Here is a 22,530-nt window from a genome sequence, read left to right as displayed (position 1 = left end):
AGAGCCGTCCCACCTAAGAGGCAAAGAAACTAGGGTAGTGATTCTCCAACTCCCTTCAGTAATTTTCTGATGGCTGGTCTCCAAATATTCTGACCTGCCTACAGGCACAGCATCAGAGAAAACCCAGGCACCTGAAGTCATCGACCTTAGGAGCTGAGCAATGAACAGTGCCAGAATGATATGGGTGGGGCTCCAAGGCATATGCTAAAGTGAGATTCAGAAAATGGACCCATGCCTGCCCGATGCACTCTCTTCCTAGCTGCACATCCTGCTCCTGATTGTATGATCTCTCCTGTCCTCCACACACTTTGCCCAGGAGGGCAGACCCTGCTTCAAGGGTGGAGTCTGCCTCCAGCCAGGTGTGTACACTGAATTCAGTAGGGGAAATAGGAAATCCACTTGTTACAGGTCCATGCTTTGTTCTCCAGTTCAGCTTTAGCCAAAATAAAGTGGCACCTTTATCCTTAGCCGACTTTTGTGAAGACTTCCTAATTGTTCAGAATCGGGAGAAGGAAAAGGTACCAAAATCTGGCCCTCTTCCAGAATTCTGATGTCTGGGATTAGTGTTCAGTTAATGTGTCCCAGGACCTCTATGGAGATGACTCAGCCTCCTGTTCCTTCAAGGGTTCTCCAGACTTCTCACGTTGAATCACAAATCTGTAAGAGGTGCTGGGGAATCCACTAAAAGCTCAGAACTGTGCTCACCACTGGGGAATGAGAGTCTGATCATGTGAATCTCCCACTTTAAATTTTCAAAGCCTTCCTCTGCTCCTTAGGAAAAAATCAAAATCCCAAGCAGGGTCCACAGAACCCTGCCAAACCTGAATCCTTAGGTTTCTAGCAGGAAACAGAGGGTGCATTCTAATAGAGCAGACAAAGGAGGTTTGACAAAGGACCACATGTAAAAGTGGGAGAAGGTTAAAGAAGGGAAACCAATAAAGGAGGATGCTACCACCCCTGAATCTGTAACAGGAGGGAGCAGTTACTGGAACCTGACATTCACATATGAATGAATGACACATAATACATACAGGTGTACAGGTGAGCATATATGTGTGCCAATGACACACACAGTTAGAGAAGACTCTTACAGATGTCTTGCCCCTCCAAAGTGTTTTCTTGCTGCACAATGGGAAGTGGAGGAAAAACTATTTACTGAAATCGCTGCAAATAATTCCTGTAGAAAGTATAACCTCTAGGACCAAGCTGTACAAGGGATACAGAATAAAAGATTTCTCAGTGGAGGAAGATTTCATTGAGGGAGGCTTTGTGGAGTAGGTGCTAAAGAAGGCAGCAGTTGTAAACTGAGAGAAAGAGGCAGGGGAGGCCTGGAGGAGGACCAAGCACGCCAACATTCAGCAGACCGTAGAGAACCTCCCTGGGGCCAACCAGGCAGCACATAAACCCTACCTCCATTTCACTACTGTTTCCGCTTTGGACTGCTGAGAAAAGATCATCAACTGGGGCTTCATCTGTAATTCTCCCCTGCAAATGACAAAGGCAAGACATTTAATCAACATCTGCAGTGATTTAGATCCTGGTTCTGTGGCTTAATGGCTTGGGAAAGTCATGGAGTCCCAGTGGCCTCTTCTGTAAAAAGGACTAAGAGCAGCAAGGTTGTTATAAGGATAAAATAAGAACAGAGAGATAGAGAGATGCTAGCAGTGTTGGCTCCTCCTCATTCTCTGTAAATGTCAGTTATTCCTTTATTATTCTTATTCTTCTGTGTAACTTAAAGCTGCACTAAGTTTTTTCCAACTGCTTTATTGCAGTATAATTGACAGTAAACTGCATATATTCCAAGTATACTTTTTGAAAACTTTTAACCTAGGTATGCACCCATGAAAATATCACCATCATAAAAATAATGAACACATACATCACTCCCCAAAGCTTCTGTGTTTCTTGGTGCCTCTCTCTCCCCACCCTATGCCACTCGACCAACCACATGCAAATGATTATTGGCTTTTTGTCACTATAGATTATAGGCTGAGTCTATTTCTGGATCTTCTATTCTGTTCCATTAATCTATCTGTTGCCCTTGGCATCATTATCACAGGGGCTTAATGACAACTATACAGTAAACCTTGAAATCAGTAGTATTAGTTCAACAACTGTTCTGTTCCAAAGTTGTTTTGGCTATTCTAGGTCCTTTCCATATGAATTTGGAATCAATTTTTTCAATTTCCAGTCAAAATTCCCCTGAAATTTTGACTGGAAATGCGTTGGTCAGTTTGGGAAGAATTGACCCATTGACAATATCAAGTCTTCAAAACTAGGAACATGAGATATCTCTCCATTTATTTAGATCTCATTTCATTTCTTTCAGAAATGTTTTGTGGTTTTCAGTGTGCAAGTATTGAAAATCTTTTGTCAGATTTATCTCTTAGTATTTTGTATATTTGTACTATTGAAAATGGTATTTATTTCCAGTTGTGATTGTTAATTGTTATTACACAGAAATAAAATTGAACTTCACATATTAATTTTGTATATATTAGCAACTTGCTAAATTATTTATTAGTTCTAGTAGCTGTTTTGTAGATTCTAGATAATTATGCTATCTGCAAATAAAGGACAGTTTTAATTCTTCCTTTCCAATTTGGATGCCTTTTATTTCTGTTATCTTTTTCCGCAGGCTTGAACTTCTAGGATAATTTTAAATAGAAGAGGTGAGAGCAGACATTCTTGTATTGTTCCTGACCATGGTGGAAAAGCATTCAGTCTTCTACCATTAAGTATGATGTTAGCTATCGGGTATTCACAAATGGCCTCTATCAAATTGAAGAAGTTCCTTCTGATTCCTAATTTTCTGAGAGTTTTAACAAGGAGCGAATGTTGAATTTTCAAATGCCTTCCTTGCATTTTTCAGAGAAACACATAGCTAATCTTTTTTAGCTTGTTAATATGGTGAATTATATCGATTGACTTTTTTTTTTTTAAAGTAGGTCCATGCCCAGCATGGAGCCCAATGAGAGGCTTAAACTCATGACCCTGAGATCAAGATCTGAGCTGAGATCAAGAGTTATCACACTTAGCTGACTGAGCCACCCAGGCATGCTTGATTGATTTTTTTATGTTAAACCAATCTTGCATTCCCAGAATAAACCCTACTTGGTCATGATGTACTATTCTTTTTATATATTGATTCCAATTACTAAATTTTTTATTAGGACTTTTCCATTAATGTTCATAAGAGCTATTAACCTGGAGTTTTATCTTCTTGTAATCCCTTTTATTGTGAGAAGACATACTTTAGATGACTTAAATCCTTTTAAATTCATTGAGATTTATTTTGTGGTCCAGAATATGGTCTACCTTGGTAAATGTTCTATGTGCACAGAACAAGAATATGTATTCTGTCATTTTGTGGGTAGAGTGTTAAGTGTCAACTAGGTCAAAGTTGTGATAATATTCTTAAAAATCTATATTCCTACTGATTTCCTACTTTTTCCATCAATTATTAAGAGAGGATATTGAAATCTCCAAATACAGTCATTTATTCATTTGTTTGTATTTGCAGTTCTATCCGTTTTTGCTTCCTGTGTTTTGAAGTTCTATTAGACACATAAATATTTAGGATTGTTATGTTCTCATGATCTTTGTTATTTCTGGTAATATTCCCTCTTCTGAAATCTGCTTTGAATGCAATGAATAAAGCTACTCCAGCTTTCTTCTGATTAGTGTTAACATGCTGTATCTTTTTGTATCCTTCAAATTTGAACCTATTGTATCTTTGCATTTAAAGGGCATATTTGGGATCTCTGGGTGGCTCAGTTGGTTAAGTGTCTGAATTCAGCAAGTGCATTCTTATGGTCTAAATATAACCAAGTCTTGTTTTTCATCCAACCTATTTTGGCCTTACATAATCTTTGATTGGGATATTCAATGTATATTACATTTAATGTGATTCTCAATATGGTTAGATTTAAGTCTGACACCATATTTGTTTTATATTTGTCCCTCTGCTCTTTATTTTTTTCCATATTTTTGCCTTCTTTTGGACTAGTTGTATATATTTTTTTAAAGATTTATTTTAATAATCTCTACACCCAACACCAGGCCTGAACTCACAACCCCAAGATCAAGAGTCACATGCTTTACCAACTGAGCCAGCCAGGTGCCCTACTTGTATATTTTTATGATTCAACTTTCTCTCTTCTGTAGGCTTATTAAGTATAACTCTCTGAATTTGATTTGTAACTTCAATATTTTTTTACAGTTTATGATATACATCTTTAACTTACCACATCTGTCTTTTAGGTAATATTGCACCACTTCAGGTATGGTAGAAGAGCCTTCAAGTAGTATATTTATATTTCTCCCCTCCTGGTTTTTATACTATTCTTGCCATTCATTTCATTTTTACATTTGCTACAGGCCCTGCACTATGTTGTTTTTATTTTACTTAAACAATGAATTACCTTTTAAAGGGATATAAATAATTAGAGCACAATTTTACACATTTACCCATCATTACCATTTCCAGTGTTCCTCATTCCTCTGTGTAGATCCTGAGTTTCATCTGGTATCATTTCTCTTCTGCCTGAAGGACTTCAACTTTTTTTAAAAAAAGATTTTGTTTATTTATTCATGAGGGACAGAGAGAGCGAGAGAGAGTGAGAGAGAGAGAGAGGCAGAGACGTAGACAGAGGGAGAAGCAGGCTCCATGCAGGAAGCCCAACATGGGACTTGATCCCAGGATTCCAGGATCACACCCTGGGCAGAAGGTAGGCGCTAAACTGCCAAGCCACCCAGGGATCCCCAACTTCAACATTTCTTATAGTATGCATCTGCTGGCAATGAATTTACCTACCTTTTGTATGTAGATGAAAATTTTACTCATTTTTGAAAGACACTCACTGGGTATAAAATTCTAGGTTGACAGTTTATTTTATGCCAGTTATTTAAAGATGGGACTGCACTGTGCCTGTGCCAAGAAATCTGCTACAACCATTATCCTTGTTCCTCTGTTCCTAGGTTGCCTTTTCCCTTCTGGCTGCTTTTAAGATTTTCTCTTTATCACTGGTTGTCCACTATTTGATTATGATGGGCTTTGGTACAGGTGTCTTTGTGTTTCTTGTGCTTGCTATTTATTGAGCTTGTGTCTGTGGGTTTACTGTTTTCATTAAATCTAGAATTTGTTTAATCATCATTTCTTCAAATATTTTTTCCATACCAACCTCTCCCTCTTCTTCATGTACTCCACACATATTAGCTACTTCACATTATCCCACAGCTCACTGATACAATGATCATTTTAATTTAATTTTTAATTTTTAATTTAATTTTTTAATTCTCATTTCAAGTTTACTAACCCTTTTTTTCTTCCATGTTTAATCTATGGTTGATCCCTCTGTGTATTTTTTCATCTCATGAATTGTAGTTTTTATGTCTAGAGATTTTATTTGGGGTGTTTTTATATCTTCCATGTCTTTCTTTGAACTTTGGGACTTACATAGTTATAATAACTGTTGTTAATGTTTTTGCCCACTAGTTCTAACATCTGCTTCAGATCTAGGTTGGTTTCAATTGGTTATCTCCACTTTACACATCATACAATCTCAGTTTTTTGAGTGCCTGTAGTATCTTCTTGGATTCCAAACATTGTCATTTAACCTAGCTGGGTGTTAAGTTAATTTTGTACTCCTACACACATTATTGAACTCTATTCTGGGACTCAGTCACTGGAGCAGTTTGATCCTTTTGGTTCTTGCACTAAAGATATGTTAGACATGACTGGTGCCATGTTCTCTCTAGAGTTAATTATTCCCCACTACTGATGCAAGGCTCTTCTGTGCTCTTCCAGTGCCTTGTGAGTCATAAGGTTCTCCAGTCTGGCTTATGGAAGCAGGCATTAGCTCCAGCTTTGGATGAGTACTGGGCACTATGAACTCAAATCCTTTTGGGAAGTTCTTTCCTCAGCCTGATCTTCACTATTTCCTTGAGATCCCTAACATCCCTCTCTGTGCAGTTCTCTCCTCTCTAGTACTCTGTCCTGCAAACTTTATCAGCCTTAGTCTCCATGGACTTCCAGACCTGCCTCCTCAACTTAGAGAATCCACAGGGTTCCCACTGAGCTCTCCTGCCCTGTGCTGTGGCCTGAAACTTTCTTAAGGCTGGAGGCCAGGAAAATCAGAGGAGTTACCTGGCTTGTTTCCCCATCTCTTGGGCATATATTTCTTTGGTAACCTGATAAGCAGTGTCTTAAAAATTGTTCTCTCATATATTTTGGCCACTTTTTGTTTTTTTTTAGGCAGGAGAATAAATCTAGTCTCTGTTACTCCATCTTTGCCAAAAGCAGAAGCCCTTAGCACTAAGTATTTCTTTTTTATTAATTCTATTCATCAGCTTCATCTACCTTAACCTAATCCATGTCATACAACATTCTTTAAAAAGTCCCCTCCTCTGGGATATTTCCCATCCTCCTTTCCAAATACTGAATTAGGGGTTTCCTCTTCTCTATCAAGTCACTATCTCTTGAAGACTGGAGTTGTGTTTTGGTCTCGAGTGCCCTCAGACACAGCAGAATGCTTAGCCATTGTGTGTGCCCAACTTCCACGGAGAGAATAAATCAGCACTTGAAATATAATAGCCAACCAGTTACAGGTTGGGTCCTCTTGGGGCATAAGAATGCATTTTCTATAGGGACAATGTGACAATCTGGGAGAACAATCTGGAAATCAGGTGGCCTAGTGCTAAGATAAAGGTCCTCCCTCCATCCTCCTTTTCCCAAGATTTCCTTTGCATGAGTGGATGGCAAAGAGGAACTCTGTTTTGTCCAATCTTGAAAACAAAGGGGGAAAAAGATAGAGGCTGGAGTCCAGAAGTGAAGGCACCACCTGCCCCCCAACCTAGGCTCAAGGGAGGGGTTCTGGACCTAGTTGGATGGAAAAGTCAGACAGACCAGAGGCTGAAGGAATGGTATAGGAAAACATCTTGTGTGTCTGGCCACACACAGTGCTGATGTAGGACCAGGCCAACATTAGCCTAGAAGTGGGCATGTTTTCCTGCCCCACGCTCTAGGTGAGGCCTTGTTCCAGAAGACACAAGAGACATACTCTGAGGTCCTACAGGAATCTGTAAGGACCCAGAACCCAGTATATTTGGGCATTTATGTTACCATGAACCTAACAGTGGTCAGAAGTTGGCAGAGCTGGAGCAAGGAGCTGGATCTGCTAGCTTGTCCACCAAGTCCTAAGTAATCTATTATATGACTGTGGCCTACTTTGGTGTGGGTTTCCCCTTTCTTCAGGTTAGGGCAGCAGCAGCTCATGTGGAACTCTGGTAGCAGGAGGGTGTAGGTGGTGGGGGGCTTCTGATGAGGCCAGACAAAGACAAGTGGGGCCAGCAGTTCTCCAAGAAGCTATGGAAGGCATTTCTATAGCTTCCAAAGCCCGATCAGGCAGGAAGAAAATCAGGGCCTCATGCGAGTGTGTAAGTCTCATTGGTATGTCTGAATTTTCTACCTGGCTTTAAATGAGCAGCTTTATTTCCCTTGACCTCCTAAAATCAGGGAATGGGTTTTAAGGAAGGAAGAGAAGGGATGAAACTCCATTCTGACCTGTATTCTTGAAGCTAGTGGTGAGGCTCTGATTTATCTATTACACCTACACACACCTGAGTTTTCTCCCGGCCTGCTGTCCCCCAGTCTTAGTGCTAGTGAGGCCTTCTCCACATCAGGCATCAGAACTCAGTGATTAACCAGCACCAGGCATGCCTCTGACTGCACAACACAAGTAGAGCCCCCTCCCCCGCCCCCCCCCCCGGGGCCCAGGCAGGGGTAAATGAAGTCTGTTACCTGAATGATTTCCATGGCCTCTGGAGAGAGAGGTTCCTGTGGCTCCTCAACTGTTTTCAGGGAACTGGGGTTGCTACTACTGAGCTCAGCATCTTTGAGGAAAGAATGGCATAAGGACAGAGAACAGATGATAAATATCTTCAGGACACAGAACACTGGAGACACCATGGTAATTAACATGTTTCTCACCTGCAGCACATCTGAAAGAACTGCAGTGCAGAGAGTGGTTCCATGAGGTGGGAAGCAGAGGGTCTTCACATCCTACCCCAATTCTGACTTCTTGTGCTCATATGCATGTGATGGAGATAAAATGATACCCACCCCGAGAAAGCTGTGGGGGAAAAATGCTGCCAGCAATGGGCTAGATACCTGGTCTGGCCTTCAGGGAGCCCTCACCCTCTGAGGCTCCTGAGCCAGTGCTCCTTTCATAGGAGCCCCCTTTAAAGTTTACCAACAACTGATTAGCAACTTTCTGGGCTGTAGGCTTTGAAATTATTTAAAGACCAAACAGGGGAAAGACCACAATTAAGTATTTGTACTTCTCTACTTTCTAAGCAATAAGAACTGCAGCTAAGCATTACTGTTTAAGTATATTCTGGAAAGTCAGTACCAGGGTAAGTGTTTGTGTTTTTAACTTTCACTAAAAATTACAGTAAAAAACCCCTTTCTCCTTTTGTCTACAAAGCTCTTTTCCCCCTCTGCCTTCTGAATTCTTGTCTTTCTTCCAGCTCGTCTTTCTTCTGGGCCTTCTTATTTCTCTTCCTGTCTCTCTGCTCCCTCTCTCCCCTTCTATTTTGTCATTCTCTCTTCACTTCCCCTTTCCCTCTCCTTCCTCTCTCCCACCTCTTCCTTCTGGCTCACCTTGTGTCTGCTCTGGTGGAGGATTTCAAGCTATGACATTTATTCACAGCCACCCTAGGATGCTGCCCCTCTGCACTGCCAGCAGAAGCCTGACAAGAAGAAACAATCTTCTTGTTTCTAATGAACGTTCATATCAGATGCTGTGGATAGACCAGACGTAGCCTACCCTCTTGGCTCCTTCATTTCTCACTATGCTCTTCTAGTGCCAGCCAGGGCAATGGCTCCTGCAGATACCACTTAATCCCAAATCCCCAGATTACCCATGCCCTGTACCTGTCTCCTGGCAAAGACATAGCTGAGTGAAACAATGAAATTCTAAGAGAAAAACTGGATGGCCAGGGAAGTATAAAGGGCATAGATAAAGAGGTATATAATGTTGAAAGTACAATGAGAAAGAATCACATCCTAGGGTAATGGGTAGTTCTTTTGGCATGGGGAGAAAATGTCTGGAAACAGGAGCACAGGACATAGAATCCCTCTTCTGAAGAAACATGCTTTGAGGCATGGATCACATCTTAGTTCCTGAATATGTCTTGCTCCTTGCAAAACTTTTCATAAAGTCTATATGGGGTTTTAGGCATTCTCATGATGACAAGAGCCATGTGCTTTTTATGTTAATTTACTTTGTTGATATAATGTGTATTCAGTAAAAAATGCATGAACTTCTACATTTATCTATTCCCATGTACCAACCACCCAAATAAATAGCTAAAGCATTCCCAGCAACCAGAAGTTTCCCTCATTACCATGTCTAGCCAATATACCACTTAAAGGTAGATGCTCTTCTGTCTTCTGCCATCATTGATCTGTTTTGCTCAGCAGTAAACTTCTTGAATTAAAAAAATATAGATATAAAATAAATAGATATGTATAGATATAGATATAAATGTCTCCCTATTCTTAAGTTCAATTTTATTTTTTAAAAGAGCGATTTTCCTATTTTGTTTTAAATCTGAAGGACTATCCAAAAGAAGAAACTAAAAGAAAAATACTAGACCTTCATTGTACATATATTTATTTTATATACTAGGACAAAATTACTAAAAAAGTAAGTAAAAAAAAAAAGAAAAAATAAATAAATAAAAAAGTAAGTAAGAGACCTTAAAGAATGGATTAGATTTGAAATGAACTGATAATGCTGGTGACTTCACTATTTGACAGTCTAATGTTCATGAGACAATTACCAATTACAACAGCTAATTGTCTTGGTTAAACTGTCGTGGGGTTATTGCAGTTTATTAGTAAGCAGCTGCCACACTCATCCCCAGAGGTGGCTGCATTTCAGAACTAGGCAAAGTGATGCTGTATCTCTCTTTCTTGTGTCTCTGGGGTTTTGTGAGGTTTAATTAGTTAATGTTCATAATGTGTCCTGAGATCCTCAAACGTGAGGTGCTTATACCAGGGAGAAGTCAAGGCACTGGCATTATATAGCACACAACTGAAAACATGACTGAGGCTACACATTTAATTGTTATTTTATTACTAACACCACTTATGTAGCTTAGAAGTTACAAACTAGTGGGAGTAGAGGCACTATTTGCTAAGACTTTCCCTGTTCTTGAAACTGCTTTATTTATTTATTTTTAAAGATTTTATTTATTTATTCATGAGAGACACAGAGAGAGACAGAGAGGCAGAGAAACAGGCAGAGGGAGAAGCAGGTTCCATGCAGGGAGCCTGATGTGGGACTCTCGATCCCTGGTCTCCAGGATCACACCCTGGGCTGAAGGCGGGGCTAACCTGCTGAGCCACCCGGGCTGCCCTTGAGACTGCTTTATATGGGTGGGTTTACCCATATAATGTTAGAGTTAATAATGTTAGTTTCAGGTATCCCCCCTAATAAGGGCCCTCCCAAGACATAGCACCTACTATTGCATTCATAATTTTACATTTGTTTTCTTAAAGAGGGTTCTCAAATTGTATAGACTTTAGGTCCCACAAGACCCGGGCTGCCCTACTCTTTACCTGATAGTGATAATACACAGGGAAAGATAACTAATACATTTTGATGGTTTTAGGAATTAATAATAGTAAACAATCAGGTATTTAACACTTATTTTAAATACAGATCAAAACTCCCAACAGGACTTTTCTTGTGAAGTGAAATATGGAAGAATGGTTTTTTGAAATAGTCAACAACAGAAATTTAAGAAATAAGAACAAAGAAATAGTCAACAACAGAATTTTAAGAAATAAGAACAAAGAGTGGGCCAAATTTCCTAATGAATATTAAGACATGTTATAAAGCCATAGTTACAAGAACCACAGATTATTCAAGTAGAAATAGAACAGAATCCAGAAAAAAGCCATACATTTATAAAATTGCTGATATATGTTAAAAGTGGCATTTTGAATTGTAGAGAAGAATAAACTATACAAATAAATAAATAGTGCTGGCTCATCATATGGGAAAAATTAATTTGGGCCCCTACTTCATACACTGCATAAGAATCACCTGTAAATATGTTAATAACCTAAAGATTTTTTTTAATGTTGAAATTACAGGAGAATATTATCTTGGGGGTGGAGAAATTCTTCCTTAAAAATCCTTCTGCAAAAGGGGAGAAGTCATAAAAGCAAAATATTATTTATTTATTTATTTGTGTGTGTGCCAGGCATTTTTTAAGTTTTTATTTTAATTCTAGTTAGTTAACATACCTATTTGACCACATCAGAATCTAAAAGGTCAGTCAAAAGTACCCTAAGAAGAAATTTTTTTAAATTAGAGACATGGAGAAAATATTTGCCACACATAAAATGGACTAACAATTTAATTACAGAAAGGAGAAACAACCCATTAGGCAAAGGCAATGAATATCCAGGGAATATAAATGACTTTAATAAACATACAAAAGTGTTTATCCTCAATAATATTCAGAGAAATAAAATCAAAACAATATCTCCTTTCATACTTAACATATTGTCTAAAGTTTAAAATGCTGACACTCTTATATGAGAGAACTATGAAAGGGTCTGGAGGAAGACCACTGGTTTGGTCATATTTAGTGGTAATGTGAGTATTTCCAAGCCCAGCAAGAACAACTCCAGGAATAGAGCTTGGGGAAATTCTGGCAAGGGGTCCAAGGAGACATGCACTGTAATGTTTACTGCAGCACTTTTCACAATATCAAAATAACAGAAACAAGTTTAATGTCCATCTAAGGACAAATGTGACACATTCCATGTTATAGAATACTGCCCAGAAGGTAAAAGGAGTATCCTAGAATAACATGTACCAACACTGCCAGATCTCAAAGAGTTGAGTGAAGAAGTAAATTTCAAACATCACATATTCCTAAAGACACTATTTATATTTTAAAAAAAAAAACTGCTACAAAATGGTAGGGTTTTTTTCTATGAATACATGGACTTCTTAGAAAAGTATAAAAAGTTGGTCTGGGTAGACACATACTAAAATTATTACAATGGCTATTTCTGGGGAGAGAGAAGAACCAGGCTTGGATGTGGTTCAATGGGAACTCAACTTTTAAGTGCATTATCTTAATATTTTTAGGAGGATGGTTTCCTATGTTACTAATACCATCAAGATTTTTAAAAATTTCCAGTTATAAAAGTAAGTTTCTTATTAAAATATTTTATTTACTTATTCATGAAAGACAGAGAGAGAGAGAGAGAGGCAGAGACACAGGCAGAGGGAGAACCAGGCTCCACGCAGGAAGCCCGACATGGGACTCCATCACTGGACTCCAGGACCACACCCTGAGCTAAAGGCAGACGCTCAACCACCGAGCCACCCAGGCATTCCTAAAAGTAAATTTCTATCTCCAAAATATTACAAAGCAGTCATTTTTGTTTACTATTGCAATATTATGGATCATTTTTTAAAAGCTGCCAAATGAATTTAAGTCACTCCATTTCAAGAAGGGAAAAGGTTAGAGATTTAAGTTAAATCATTCATCCAAAACCTCAATGGAGAACAATGAGTTGCATTGTTCATTTACTCAAAAGTAAATGAATAAAATGTAGCCCCTCTTATTCTACAAGGCTCACAAATGTCAAAATCAGTATCTCTGAGCAGAAATCAAGGTGTTGGCAGGGAACACTCCATCCAGAGGCTCTAGGGAAAAGGCTGTTTCTGTGTACTCCAGCTTATAGTGACTGCCAGCATTCCTCGCCATGTGGCCACATCACTTCACTCTGTCTTTGGGGTCACAGCCTCCTCCTGTTATCTCCCCTGTCTCTCTCTTATAAGGATATTTGTGATGGCACTTACTAGGAAGATTAAACTCAACTCTGCCAAATCAGAAATCACAGCATTTCCATCATATAATTCACTCATTCTTATTATTCCCATCTTGCCAAATGGTTCCACTATCCATCTAATTTCTGCACTCATCTTTGATTTTTTTCCCTTTTCCATATCCCACCCTCTCCATATGACCTAAAATATCAAATTCCTTTAATTCCCCAAAATACCTCTCAGGCTCATCCATAATCATTGTTCTGATTCAGTCCCTCCTCATCTCTTTCCTGGACACTCTAGTGGAAAGTCTTCCTTTGAACTAGAACTTGAACATGGATCCCTTTCTAATTAAGGATTGCAAATGGAACGTCATTAGGTATGCTGTGAATAGATTAATCTAAACTCTTTTGCAAGGCATGTGAGCCTTGATCGCATCACCTCAATATCCTGTTCTGCTTCATCTCCTGTCAATGCCTCACGTCATGTTCTAGCAACCCTGAATTTGTACTTTACCCTAATAAGTGATGGTTTCTAATACCTCCTTATTTTGTACATTTTGTTCCCTCTGCTAGGAAAATCTTTCTGCTTATTTACCTAGAAAGCCTCAATTAGTTTTTGAAGTTCTGACTCAAAAGCTTTTTTTCCCTGTGAATTCTAAGCTGATGCTCTCAAGACGACTTAGGTATAATTCCGCTGTGGTTCCACCACAATTTTCTAGCGCTTCTCTCATTGCAAATTAATTTTTCCTGCTTATTTATCCTGCCATTAGTCAGTACTAGACTCACCAGTGTTAGACTAGGCTCCCCAAATCTAGTATATGGGAGGTACTCGGTATTTACTGAATGGCTGAATGAACGGCAAGAAGCTGATGATAAAGTCCACAACAATACAAAGGAAAACACTAGGCAGCTGCATGAAAGGAGGATAAAGGGCTTTTTTCTTATTTTTCAAGGAAGCTCTACCCATCTGGACTGCAGTGCAGACTCTAAGCCACACAGTATTATCAATTTGAGTTTCATGCCCTGGTAATTCCCATAACACTGTCTTAAGTGAGACTACAGGTTTTAGCCTCCTCCAGGCTAAACTGAAGTTTGTGTCTCTAATAGGACTAGGGAAAGAAGACCATGACAAAAATCATCAGCATTATTCTTTTGTGTGAATAAGGATTGAAATAATGATGTTGATTTTTCACCCTCCCTGTATTTAGTCCCTTCACTAAAGGAACTTCACTAAAGAGAATCGTCTCCCTCCAATTCTGGGCTCAGCCATATGACCTGCCTTAGGTAAGTAATATATATTAGTTCAAAGCCTAGACCTCAAGACGCCTTGTGTGTTTCTATTTGGTCTCCTGCACCTTTGTGGTCACCATAAAAACATGCCCAATCTAGCCTGCTAAAAGGATGAGAGGCATACACAGCAGAGCCAATGCCAGCCCAAATCAGCCAATAGGCAACCAACCCCAAGACATGTGAAAAGACCCAGCTAAGATCAGAAGAACTGCCTAACTAACCCCAGCTGTATCAGCAAGACATGCTTATTGTGGTATGCCACTGAGGTTTTGTAGCTATTTGTTTGCAGCATTATTGTGGTAATGGATTATTGATGCAATCACAAAGGTTAACAGAGAGAATCAACCAAATCCTGAGGCTGGCTCTTTGAAAATACTAATTAAATTGACACTGGTAAGATTTAAAAAAGGAGAAGCACAAATAAATGATGCCAGTAGTGAAACATAAACATAAGAGACATATATAAGGTAAGATGGTAGCTATAAACCCATAAAAACATTAAATATACATGGACTAAATTCTCTAATTAAAAGACAGCAGTTGGCACTCTAGATCAAAAACAACAATTAAACTCTATGCTGTCTATAAGAGACACAACTAAATATAAGGAAATAGAAAGAATGAAAATAAAAGAATGGAAAAAGATATAGTATACAATTTGAATCAAAGAAAGTAGGTATGTCCATATTAATCAGAGAAAGTAGACTGTAAGGCAAAAAAAGATCACTAAAGATGAAGAGGACACTTCATAACTGATTTTATTTAAAGTTCAAAGAAGATATCATGATTTTAAATTATATACCTATCAACACAGATTCAAAATACATAATGAAAAATGATAGGCTATGAGCAGAAATCAGTACATTCACAATCAAAGCAGGAGATTTTAACACACCTCTCATTAATTGATCAAACAAGTGATGAAGTCAATAAGGATAAAATATTGAACAACATTATTATCAAATGTAACTGATTTATATAGAATGTTGCCCCTAACAACTATAGGATATACACTCTTTTCATAGACTCGAGGAACATTTTTAAAAATTGACCATATGTTCAGCAAAGTTTAAAGAATTAAAATCACACAGGGGAAAAAAATCACACAGGGTAGGTTCTCTGACTTCAATGCAAGTGAGCTAACACACAATAATAAAAGATAATTAGAACATCTCAAACTGATAAAGAAAATGTCACACACACACACACACACACACAATGGAATATTATTCAACCTTGAAAAAGAAGGAAATCCTGCAATATGTAACAATATGAATAAATCTTGAATACATTATCCTAAGTGAAATAAGCCAGTCACAGAAGGACAAATAATGCATGATTGCACTTATATGAGGTTTATACAATAGTCATTCATAGAAGCATAGAATAGAATGCTAGTAGCTAGGGGCTAGGAGAGGAGGTAAAGAGGAGCTGCTATCTCACAGTTATAAAGTTTCAGTTATGCAAATTGAATACGTGCTAGAGATCTGCTAAACAATACTGTACCTGTAGTTAATAAAACTGTATCATACATTTAAAAAATTTAAGAAGATAGTTCTCATGTTAAGTATTCTTACCACAATAAAATTAAATAGAAAGATAAAAGATAGTCCCATATGTTTGAGAATAAATAATTCTTTTAAAAACTTAGGGTCAAAAGATAAATAAATAAAAATTAAAAAATGAAAATGAAAATGAAAACTTAGGGCCAGAGAGTAAAATAAAGAAAAATATCAAAAATACTGATAATGAATACATTGTATAACTTATGAGTTTCAGCTAAATTCAGAGAAGAATATCTGTAATTTGAACACTCATATAAGAAAAGAAAAAAAAAACCCTGAAAATCAATGAGTTAAGGATCATCTTAAAGCATTGGAAAACAAACATCAAAATAAGCCCAAAAATAAAAAGGAGGAAATAAAGAACAGAAATAAAATATGTAACAAACACAAAATAGAGAGGACCAAATAAACTAATAATTGGTTCTCTGAAAAGACTAAGAAGATTGACAAATTACTAGCAAGACTGAGACAGGAGAATACACATAACCAAGGTCAGGAATTTTGAAAAAGACAGTGTCACTACAGAGCTGATGAACATTAAAAGTGTAATAGGAGGGATGCCTGGGTGGCTCAGCATGTCTACCTTTGGCTCAGGGCGTGGTCCCAGGGTCCAGGATCGAGTCCCACATTGGGCTCCTTGCAGGGAGCTTGCTTCTCCCTCTGCCTGTGTCTCTGCCTCTCTGTCTCTCATGAATAAATAAAGAAAATCTTTTTTTAAAAAGTGTAATAGGAAAAAATGAAGAATGGCTTCAACTTTATCCTAAGGAATTTAAAAATGTAAAGGAAATGTACAAGTTCTTATAAAAAATTACAAACTACCAAACAAAGAAGATAGTTCTATAACAACGTAAAAAATTGAAACTGCAATCAAAAGCCTCCCCCCAAAAAGCTCACCAGGTTTAGACAGCTTCCCTGGAAAATTCTACAAAACATTTAAAGAATAAGCATCTCTAGCCTTGCCTAAACTTCCAAAAGTGGAAGGATGCTCCTCACATTGTTTTATGAAGCCAACAGAACCTCATCTCCAAAGTGTTGCAAGGATGTTTCAAGAACTGAAAATTGCAGATTACTCCCACTTGTGGAACATAGCTGTAAAAGTCCTCAACAAAACATCAGCAAAGAATCCAGCACTGCATAAAAAGAATAATGTATCGGGACATCTGGGTGGCTTAGCGGTTGACGCCTGCCTTTGGCTCAGGGCATGATCCTGGAGTCCCGGGATCGAGTCCCACATCGGACTTCCTGCATGGAGCTGGCTTCTTTCTCCCTCAGCCTGTCTCTGTCTCTGTCTCTCTCTCTCTCTCTGTGTGTGCGTCTCTTATGAATAAATAAAATCTTTTAAAAAAAAGAATAATATATCTATTGTCAACAAAATAGTTAATGTACAAAAATTAATCAATGTAAGTCACTTCATTAACAGAATGACAAAGAATCGTAAGATCAACTCACCAAATATAGAAAAGCATTTTATAGAATTCAATAAAAAAAACATTAAAAAAAATTCTTGATAAATTTCTTAGCAAACCACAAATACAGAAACTTTCTTAATCCCTTAACAGGTATTCACAAAATCATCCTTAATGGTAATATATTCAGGACTTTCCATTTCATATTAAGAACAATAAAAGGATGCCTGCTAACATCATTTCTATTCAAGGTATTAACCAGTACATGAAAAAGAAGTAAAAAGAAAAACAATTGAAATATACAAAACAAAAACTTACATTATACTGAGAAAATCCCAAAAAATCTGCAGATAAATTCATAGAATTAATAAATCAGCATACAAAGGTTGTTGGATATTAAAGTCAATATCCAAAACAAACTGCATTTCTATATGACAGCAATAAACAATTTGAAAACAAAAAATTTTAAACATAGATTTCTAAAAGTGTGACAATATTCAATACCTAGGAATGGATCTAACAACAGATGTGAAAAGCATATATTGCAAAAAGTATAAAACATTATTGAAAAGAAATTAAGGACAGAAATAAATTGAGGAATATACCACATTTATAGATTAGATATTTTACTACATTGTAAAGATGTCAATCCTCCCCCACACTGATCTATAGGTTCAAAGTAACCCCATTCAAGATCTCAAATTATTATTTTTCAGGGCACCTGGGTGGCTCAGTGGGTTAAGCATCTGCCTTTCACTCAGGACTTGATCCCAGCGTCCTGGGATGGAGCCCCCACTGGGCTCAGTGGGCAGCCTGCTTCTTTTTCTGCCTGCCACACCTCCTGCTTGTGCACTCTATCTCTAGCTCTTTCTGTGTCAAATAATTTTTTTTTAATCTTTAAAATTATTTTTGAGTTCTCAAGTTTATGTGGGAAATCAGATAAACTGGGTTTTTTAATTTTTTTAAGATTTTTATTTTTTGAGTAATCTCTACACCCAAGATGGGGCTCAAACAACCCCAAAATTAAGAGCCTCACACCCCACTGACTGAGCCAGCCAAGTGACCCATAGATAAACTGGTTTTAAAATGTTATAAGGTGAATTTGTTTGTTATAACTATGTTACCTCCTATAGTTACTTCTGAATTCTTTATGGTTACTTTGTTTAAATAGGTTGTTAAGTATTTTTTTTTTTAAGATTTTATTTATTTGAGAGAGAGAGAGAGAGAGAGAGAGAGAAATAGCAAGAGAGAGCATGAAGGAGGGATAGGGAGAGGGAGAAGCAGGGATCCCAAAGTAACTCAGGAGCCCAACTCAGGGCTTGATCCCCAGGATCATGATCTGAGCTGAACACAGATGCTTAACCACAGAGCCACCCAGGTGGCCCAGTAATTATTTTTTTCACAGCAACTTGTAATTCTATAAAATTAGGTGTGCACACCTTTTAAGATACTTGACAACTTTTGGTATTTTGCCTTCCCAAAATCAAATCCTAAGTAAAATCTTGATCCTTAACTGACTTCCCAGAAGGCTCCCTGGAAAATCTCAAGGGATTTGTTCTTTTCCTTTTAAAACGAGAAATATAAAAAATCAATTGGATACATTGAATAGCATAAAAAGCACTGTCAAATAAGAAGAGATGTTTAACTCTCCCTAGGTTATATTTGTGTGGGTAAATGTTATTAATATAAACATTTCTAGAAATTTGTCAATGCCCTCACTGTCCATGTGTCCTGGTACTGCTTTGCCTCATATTAGACACAATAATAATATAATGCTATCAACATTCCAATTATTATTTTCAAATGTAGCATGCCACAGGGACAACAAAATTTCCTTGCCAATTGTGTTAATTTCATAATGAACTCTCATAAGATCTTTAACCACAACCAGTTAAGTCTTCAACATCTGCTGATAGTTGTTGGTTGTCTTTATCTTTCCTGAAAGCTCTTACAATCAGCTACAAGCCACAGGGACAATGCCAGGTACTCTAGGGTGTAGGCTTCTGGTAGCACTGACCAACATTGAAAGCATAGCACTGGACTGCGGAAGGAGTTACAGATCTCTAGTGGGCAAGCTGATGGGTTCATGAAACTGCTAATCCAAGATCAAGGAGAACCAAAATTAATTACATGGTACAAAATGAGCTGATTAAGGATATTACATCATTTGTTTAAAATATTGCTCCTGGATTTAAGGAACAATTCTCTTTTTGCTCTTAAGGTATTTTTAACTTACAACGATTCAGATTATACTTTTGAAAACACTTTTTCTTCCCTGACTAATCCCTCCAGAATTTGGAAACTCTTATTGAGTATTCTAATTTTCATAACAATATAGTTACTTTCACAGGTTCAATAAGAATCTGTTTTCTTTGTAAACAGGACATAACTGGAAACATTAGTTTATACGACCAAGGCTTTGATTGTAACATCATATTTAAGAATGACATGTATAGAATCAAACACAACTAGATAGTCTTAAGGTAATAAGGTTGATTTTTTAAAATAAAGACTTATTTATTCATGAGAGACACAGAGAGAGAGGCAGAGACATAGGCAGAGGGAGAAGCAGGCTCCCCACAGGGAACCCGATGTGGGACTTGATCTAGGATCCCGGGATCAGGCTCTGAGCCAAAGGCAGGCGCCAAACCACTGAGCCACCCAGGTATCCCAGTAAGGTTGATTTTATGGACCTAATGTTTATAAAGCCCTCTTAAGTATCTGGCACTGGCTGACGAGGTTCTCAGCATTATAGATGAGTAAGGAAGGATATTCTGGGGACTTGGAGAAGAAAGGAACTTTCCCAAATCTATAGATACTACAAATGAAATCTGGTGGGGAGTTCTTAGCTTAGCTTGGCATTCTAGCCTCAAGAAACATTTAAAGGCGTAGGGTACCTGGGTGGCTCAGTCGGTTAAGTATCTACCTTCAGCTCAGGTCATGATCCTGGAGCCCCACATCAGGCTTCTTGCTCAGGTGCAGTCTGCTGCTCCCTCTCCCTCTGCTCCTTCCCCTACTCATGCTCTTTCTCTCTCTCTCTCATTCATTCTCTCTCTCTCTCTCAAATAAATAAATAAATAAATTCTAAAAAGAAACATTTAAAGGTCTAATTTAAACTTTCTTATAAAATTGCAACAAAGTAGGCTCCCTGGTCCTCCCAAGTCAATAAACAGCACATTTTCTTCTGCAATGCCAGCAGCACTCCTAAGACACAATGCTGAAGGTCAGAGAAAACAGATTTCTCAGCCATTGAGTGCCTAATCACCGATGGTCCTGCTTCTTAAAAAAATATTTATTTATTAATTTCAGAGAGGAAGCATGAGTGGAAGGAGCAAAGGGAGAGGGAGAGAGAATCTGAAGCAGATGCTGACCTGAGTGTGGAGCCCAACACAGGGCTTGATTTCAAGACCCTGAGATCATGACATGAGCCAGAACGAATCATCAGCCACTTGGTAGACTGCACCACTGAGGCACTCCACGAGAGCTTCTTTTACCTCTGGCAAAGTGGATATTGTCACCATCAATGACCTCCTTCATTGACCTAAACTACACAGTCTACATGTTCCGGTATCACTCCATTCATGCATGGCAAGTTCAATGGCACAATCCATTAGCATTAAAAAACAATACAACCGGGATCCCTGGGTGGTGCAGCGGTTTAGCGCCTGCCTTTGGCCCAGGGCGCGATCCTGGAGACCCGGGATCGAATCCCACGTCGGGCTCCCGGTGCATGGAGCCTGCTTCTCCCTCTGCCTGTGTCTCTGCCTCTCTCTCTCTCTCTCTGTGACTATCATAAATAAATAAAAATTTAAAAAAAAACAAAATAACATTAAAAAACAATACAACCTTCTATATTTTCCCATTGAAACCCTAACCCTTCCCCCTATTATTAAACTGATATACATATCTTTAATTCTGGCTACTTGGTGAGCTGTTCACCACTACAGAGCATTTCTGCACACACAATAAACTTTTTTTCCTATTAACCCATCTATTGTCAGTGATTTTGCAGGTCCCTGACCACTCAAACTTGAGTTGCTAGAAGAAAAGAGTTTCTTCTCAACAAATGCTTTCTATATCAAACAAGAAAAAAAAAATCAAACAACTAGAATAGGAACACCAAAATAAATCCAAAGAAATTAGGAGAAAGGAGATCATAGGAATGAAAACCAATATTAATAAATTCAAAAAGAAAGCCACAGATTTGGTAGATAAATCTAAGTGCTAGCTCTTTGAAAAGATCAATCAAACAAAAGAATCTTTTTTTTTTTTTTTTAAGAGAAGGTTAAAAAGCAAAGAGGAGAAGGAAGATCTATAAACAGCTACAGTAGAGAAGAAATTGTAGGTCAAGCTCCAGACTGGGCATGGGGAAGCCAGGTCCATGTAGATCTCAATTGTCCTAGTTTGAGGTAACAGTGGTGACTGTCAGTGTGATATCTATTTTGGCTACAAGCAGAGTCAGGAACCACTTCCCTGCAATGGGCCAGGCACCAGCCAGGATTAGAGGTATGGACAGATCCTATACAGACGGACTGACTCACTGGGGCAGCCAGAGCATTATCTACCCAAGGAGGCATCTGTGGCAGCAGCAAGTGCCCATGCTGGGATGCTGGGCAGAGCAAATCTGAAATTTCACAAGGGGGTTAAAATAGCGTCAGTGAAGCTGCTAATTCCAAATGAGAATCAGGGCGGAATCAATATAGAGATCAGGAATGGAGAAATTATTATAGATTTCTGCACTGGCTGGAGTAAGCTAAAACAATTTTAATTTTTTACCTATAAGAGTCACTTTAATCAAGTAATCAAAGCAACCACACACCATCAGTAATGGGACAGACTGAGATAGGGTGCAATGAGAACCCAGTCCCTTTTATGATAGCCCTCCAGGTGGACACAACTTGAATCTCATCAGGAGGAGACATCAGACAAACACAGATTCAAGCAAAATCCACAGAGGCGGGGACCTATCATCTTAAAAAGTGTTTAGGGCATCATATTCAAGGAAAGTCAGAGGAACTGTTCCAAAATGAAAGATAACAGAGTAACTAAACTCAGTTTTTCATTCTAGACTGGATCTTTCTGCTATGAAGAATGACATTATTGGGACAAACAGAGGACCTTGAATAAGGTTTGTGGACTGTGGATTAGTTGGGAGTAACATATTCAAGTTAATTATTCAATATTGATGGATATTTGGGGTTTATAAAGGAGACTGTCCCTTTATAGGAAACTCATACTGAAGTATTCACAAGTGGCTCAGTAGGATGTCAGCATCTTATTTTCAGATGGTTCAGGAAGAAAAAAAGTACTTGTAACTTTTACGTAAATTTAAGATTGTTTTCACATTTATTATTATTTTTTAAAGATTTTATTTATTTATTCATGAGAGACATATGTATATATA

At 38.1% G+C, this 22,530-nt stretch overlaps 1 protein-coding gene across 6 annotated transcripts in view; it reads right to left on the bottom strand.

Annotated features, from left to right (window-relative positions):
* Positions 1–22,530, bottom strand: part of CFAP61 (cilia and flagella associated protein 61) — a 270,399-nt gene that overhangs the window by 190,115 nt on the left and 57,754 nt on the right. For all 6 annotated transcript variants that reach the window (XM_041732553.1, XM_041732556.1, XM_041732555.1 and 3 more), the window contains 2 exons: positions 7,802–7,893; positions 1,411–1,485 (listed from right to left, as the gene is read on the bottom strand). In XM_041732553.1, the coding sequence (XP_041588487.1) occupies positions 1,411–1,485; positions 7,802–7,893 (167 nt within the window). The remainder of the gene's footprint in view (positions 1–1,410; positions 1,486–7,801; positions 7,894–22,530) is intronic.

The sequence above is a fragment of the Vulpes lagopus genome, chromosome 18 (assembly GCF_018345385.1).
Source record: "Vulpes lagopus strain Blue_001 chromosome 18, ASM1834538v1, whole genome shotgun sequence".
NCBI lineage: Eukaryota > Metazoa > Chordata > Mammalia > Carnivora > Canidae > Vulpes > Vulpes lagopus.
The sequence above is the reverse complement of the archived record's forward strand: the minus strand, read 5'-3'. Positions and strand labels throughout refer to the sequence as shown.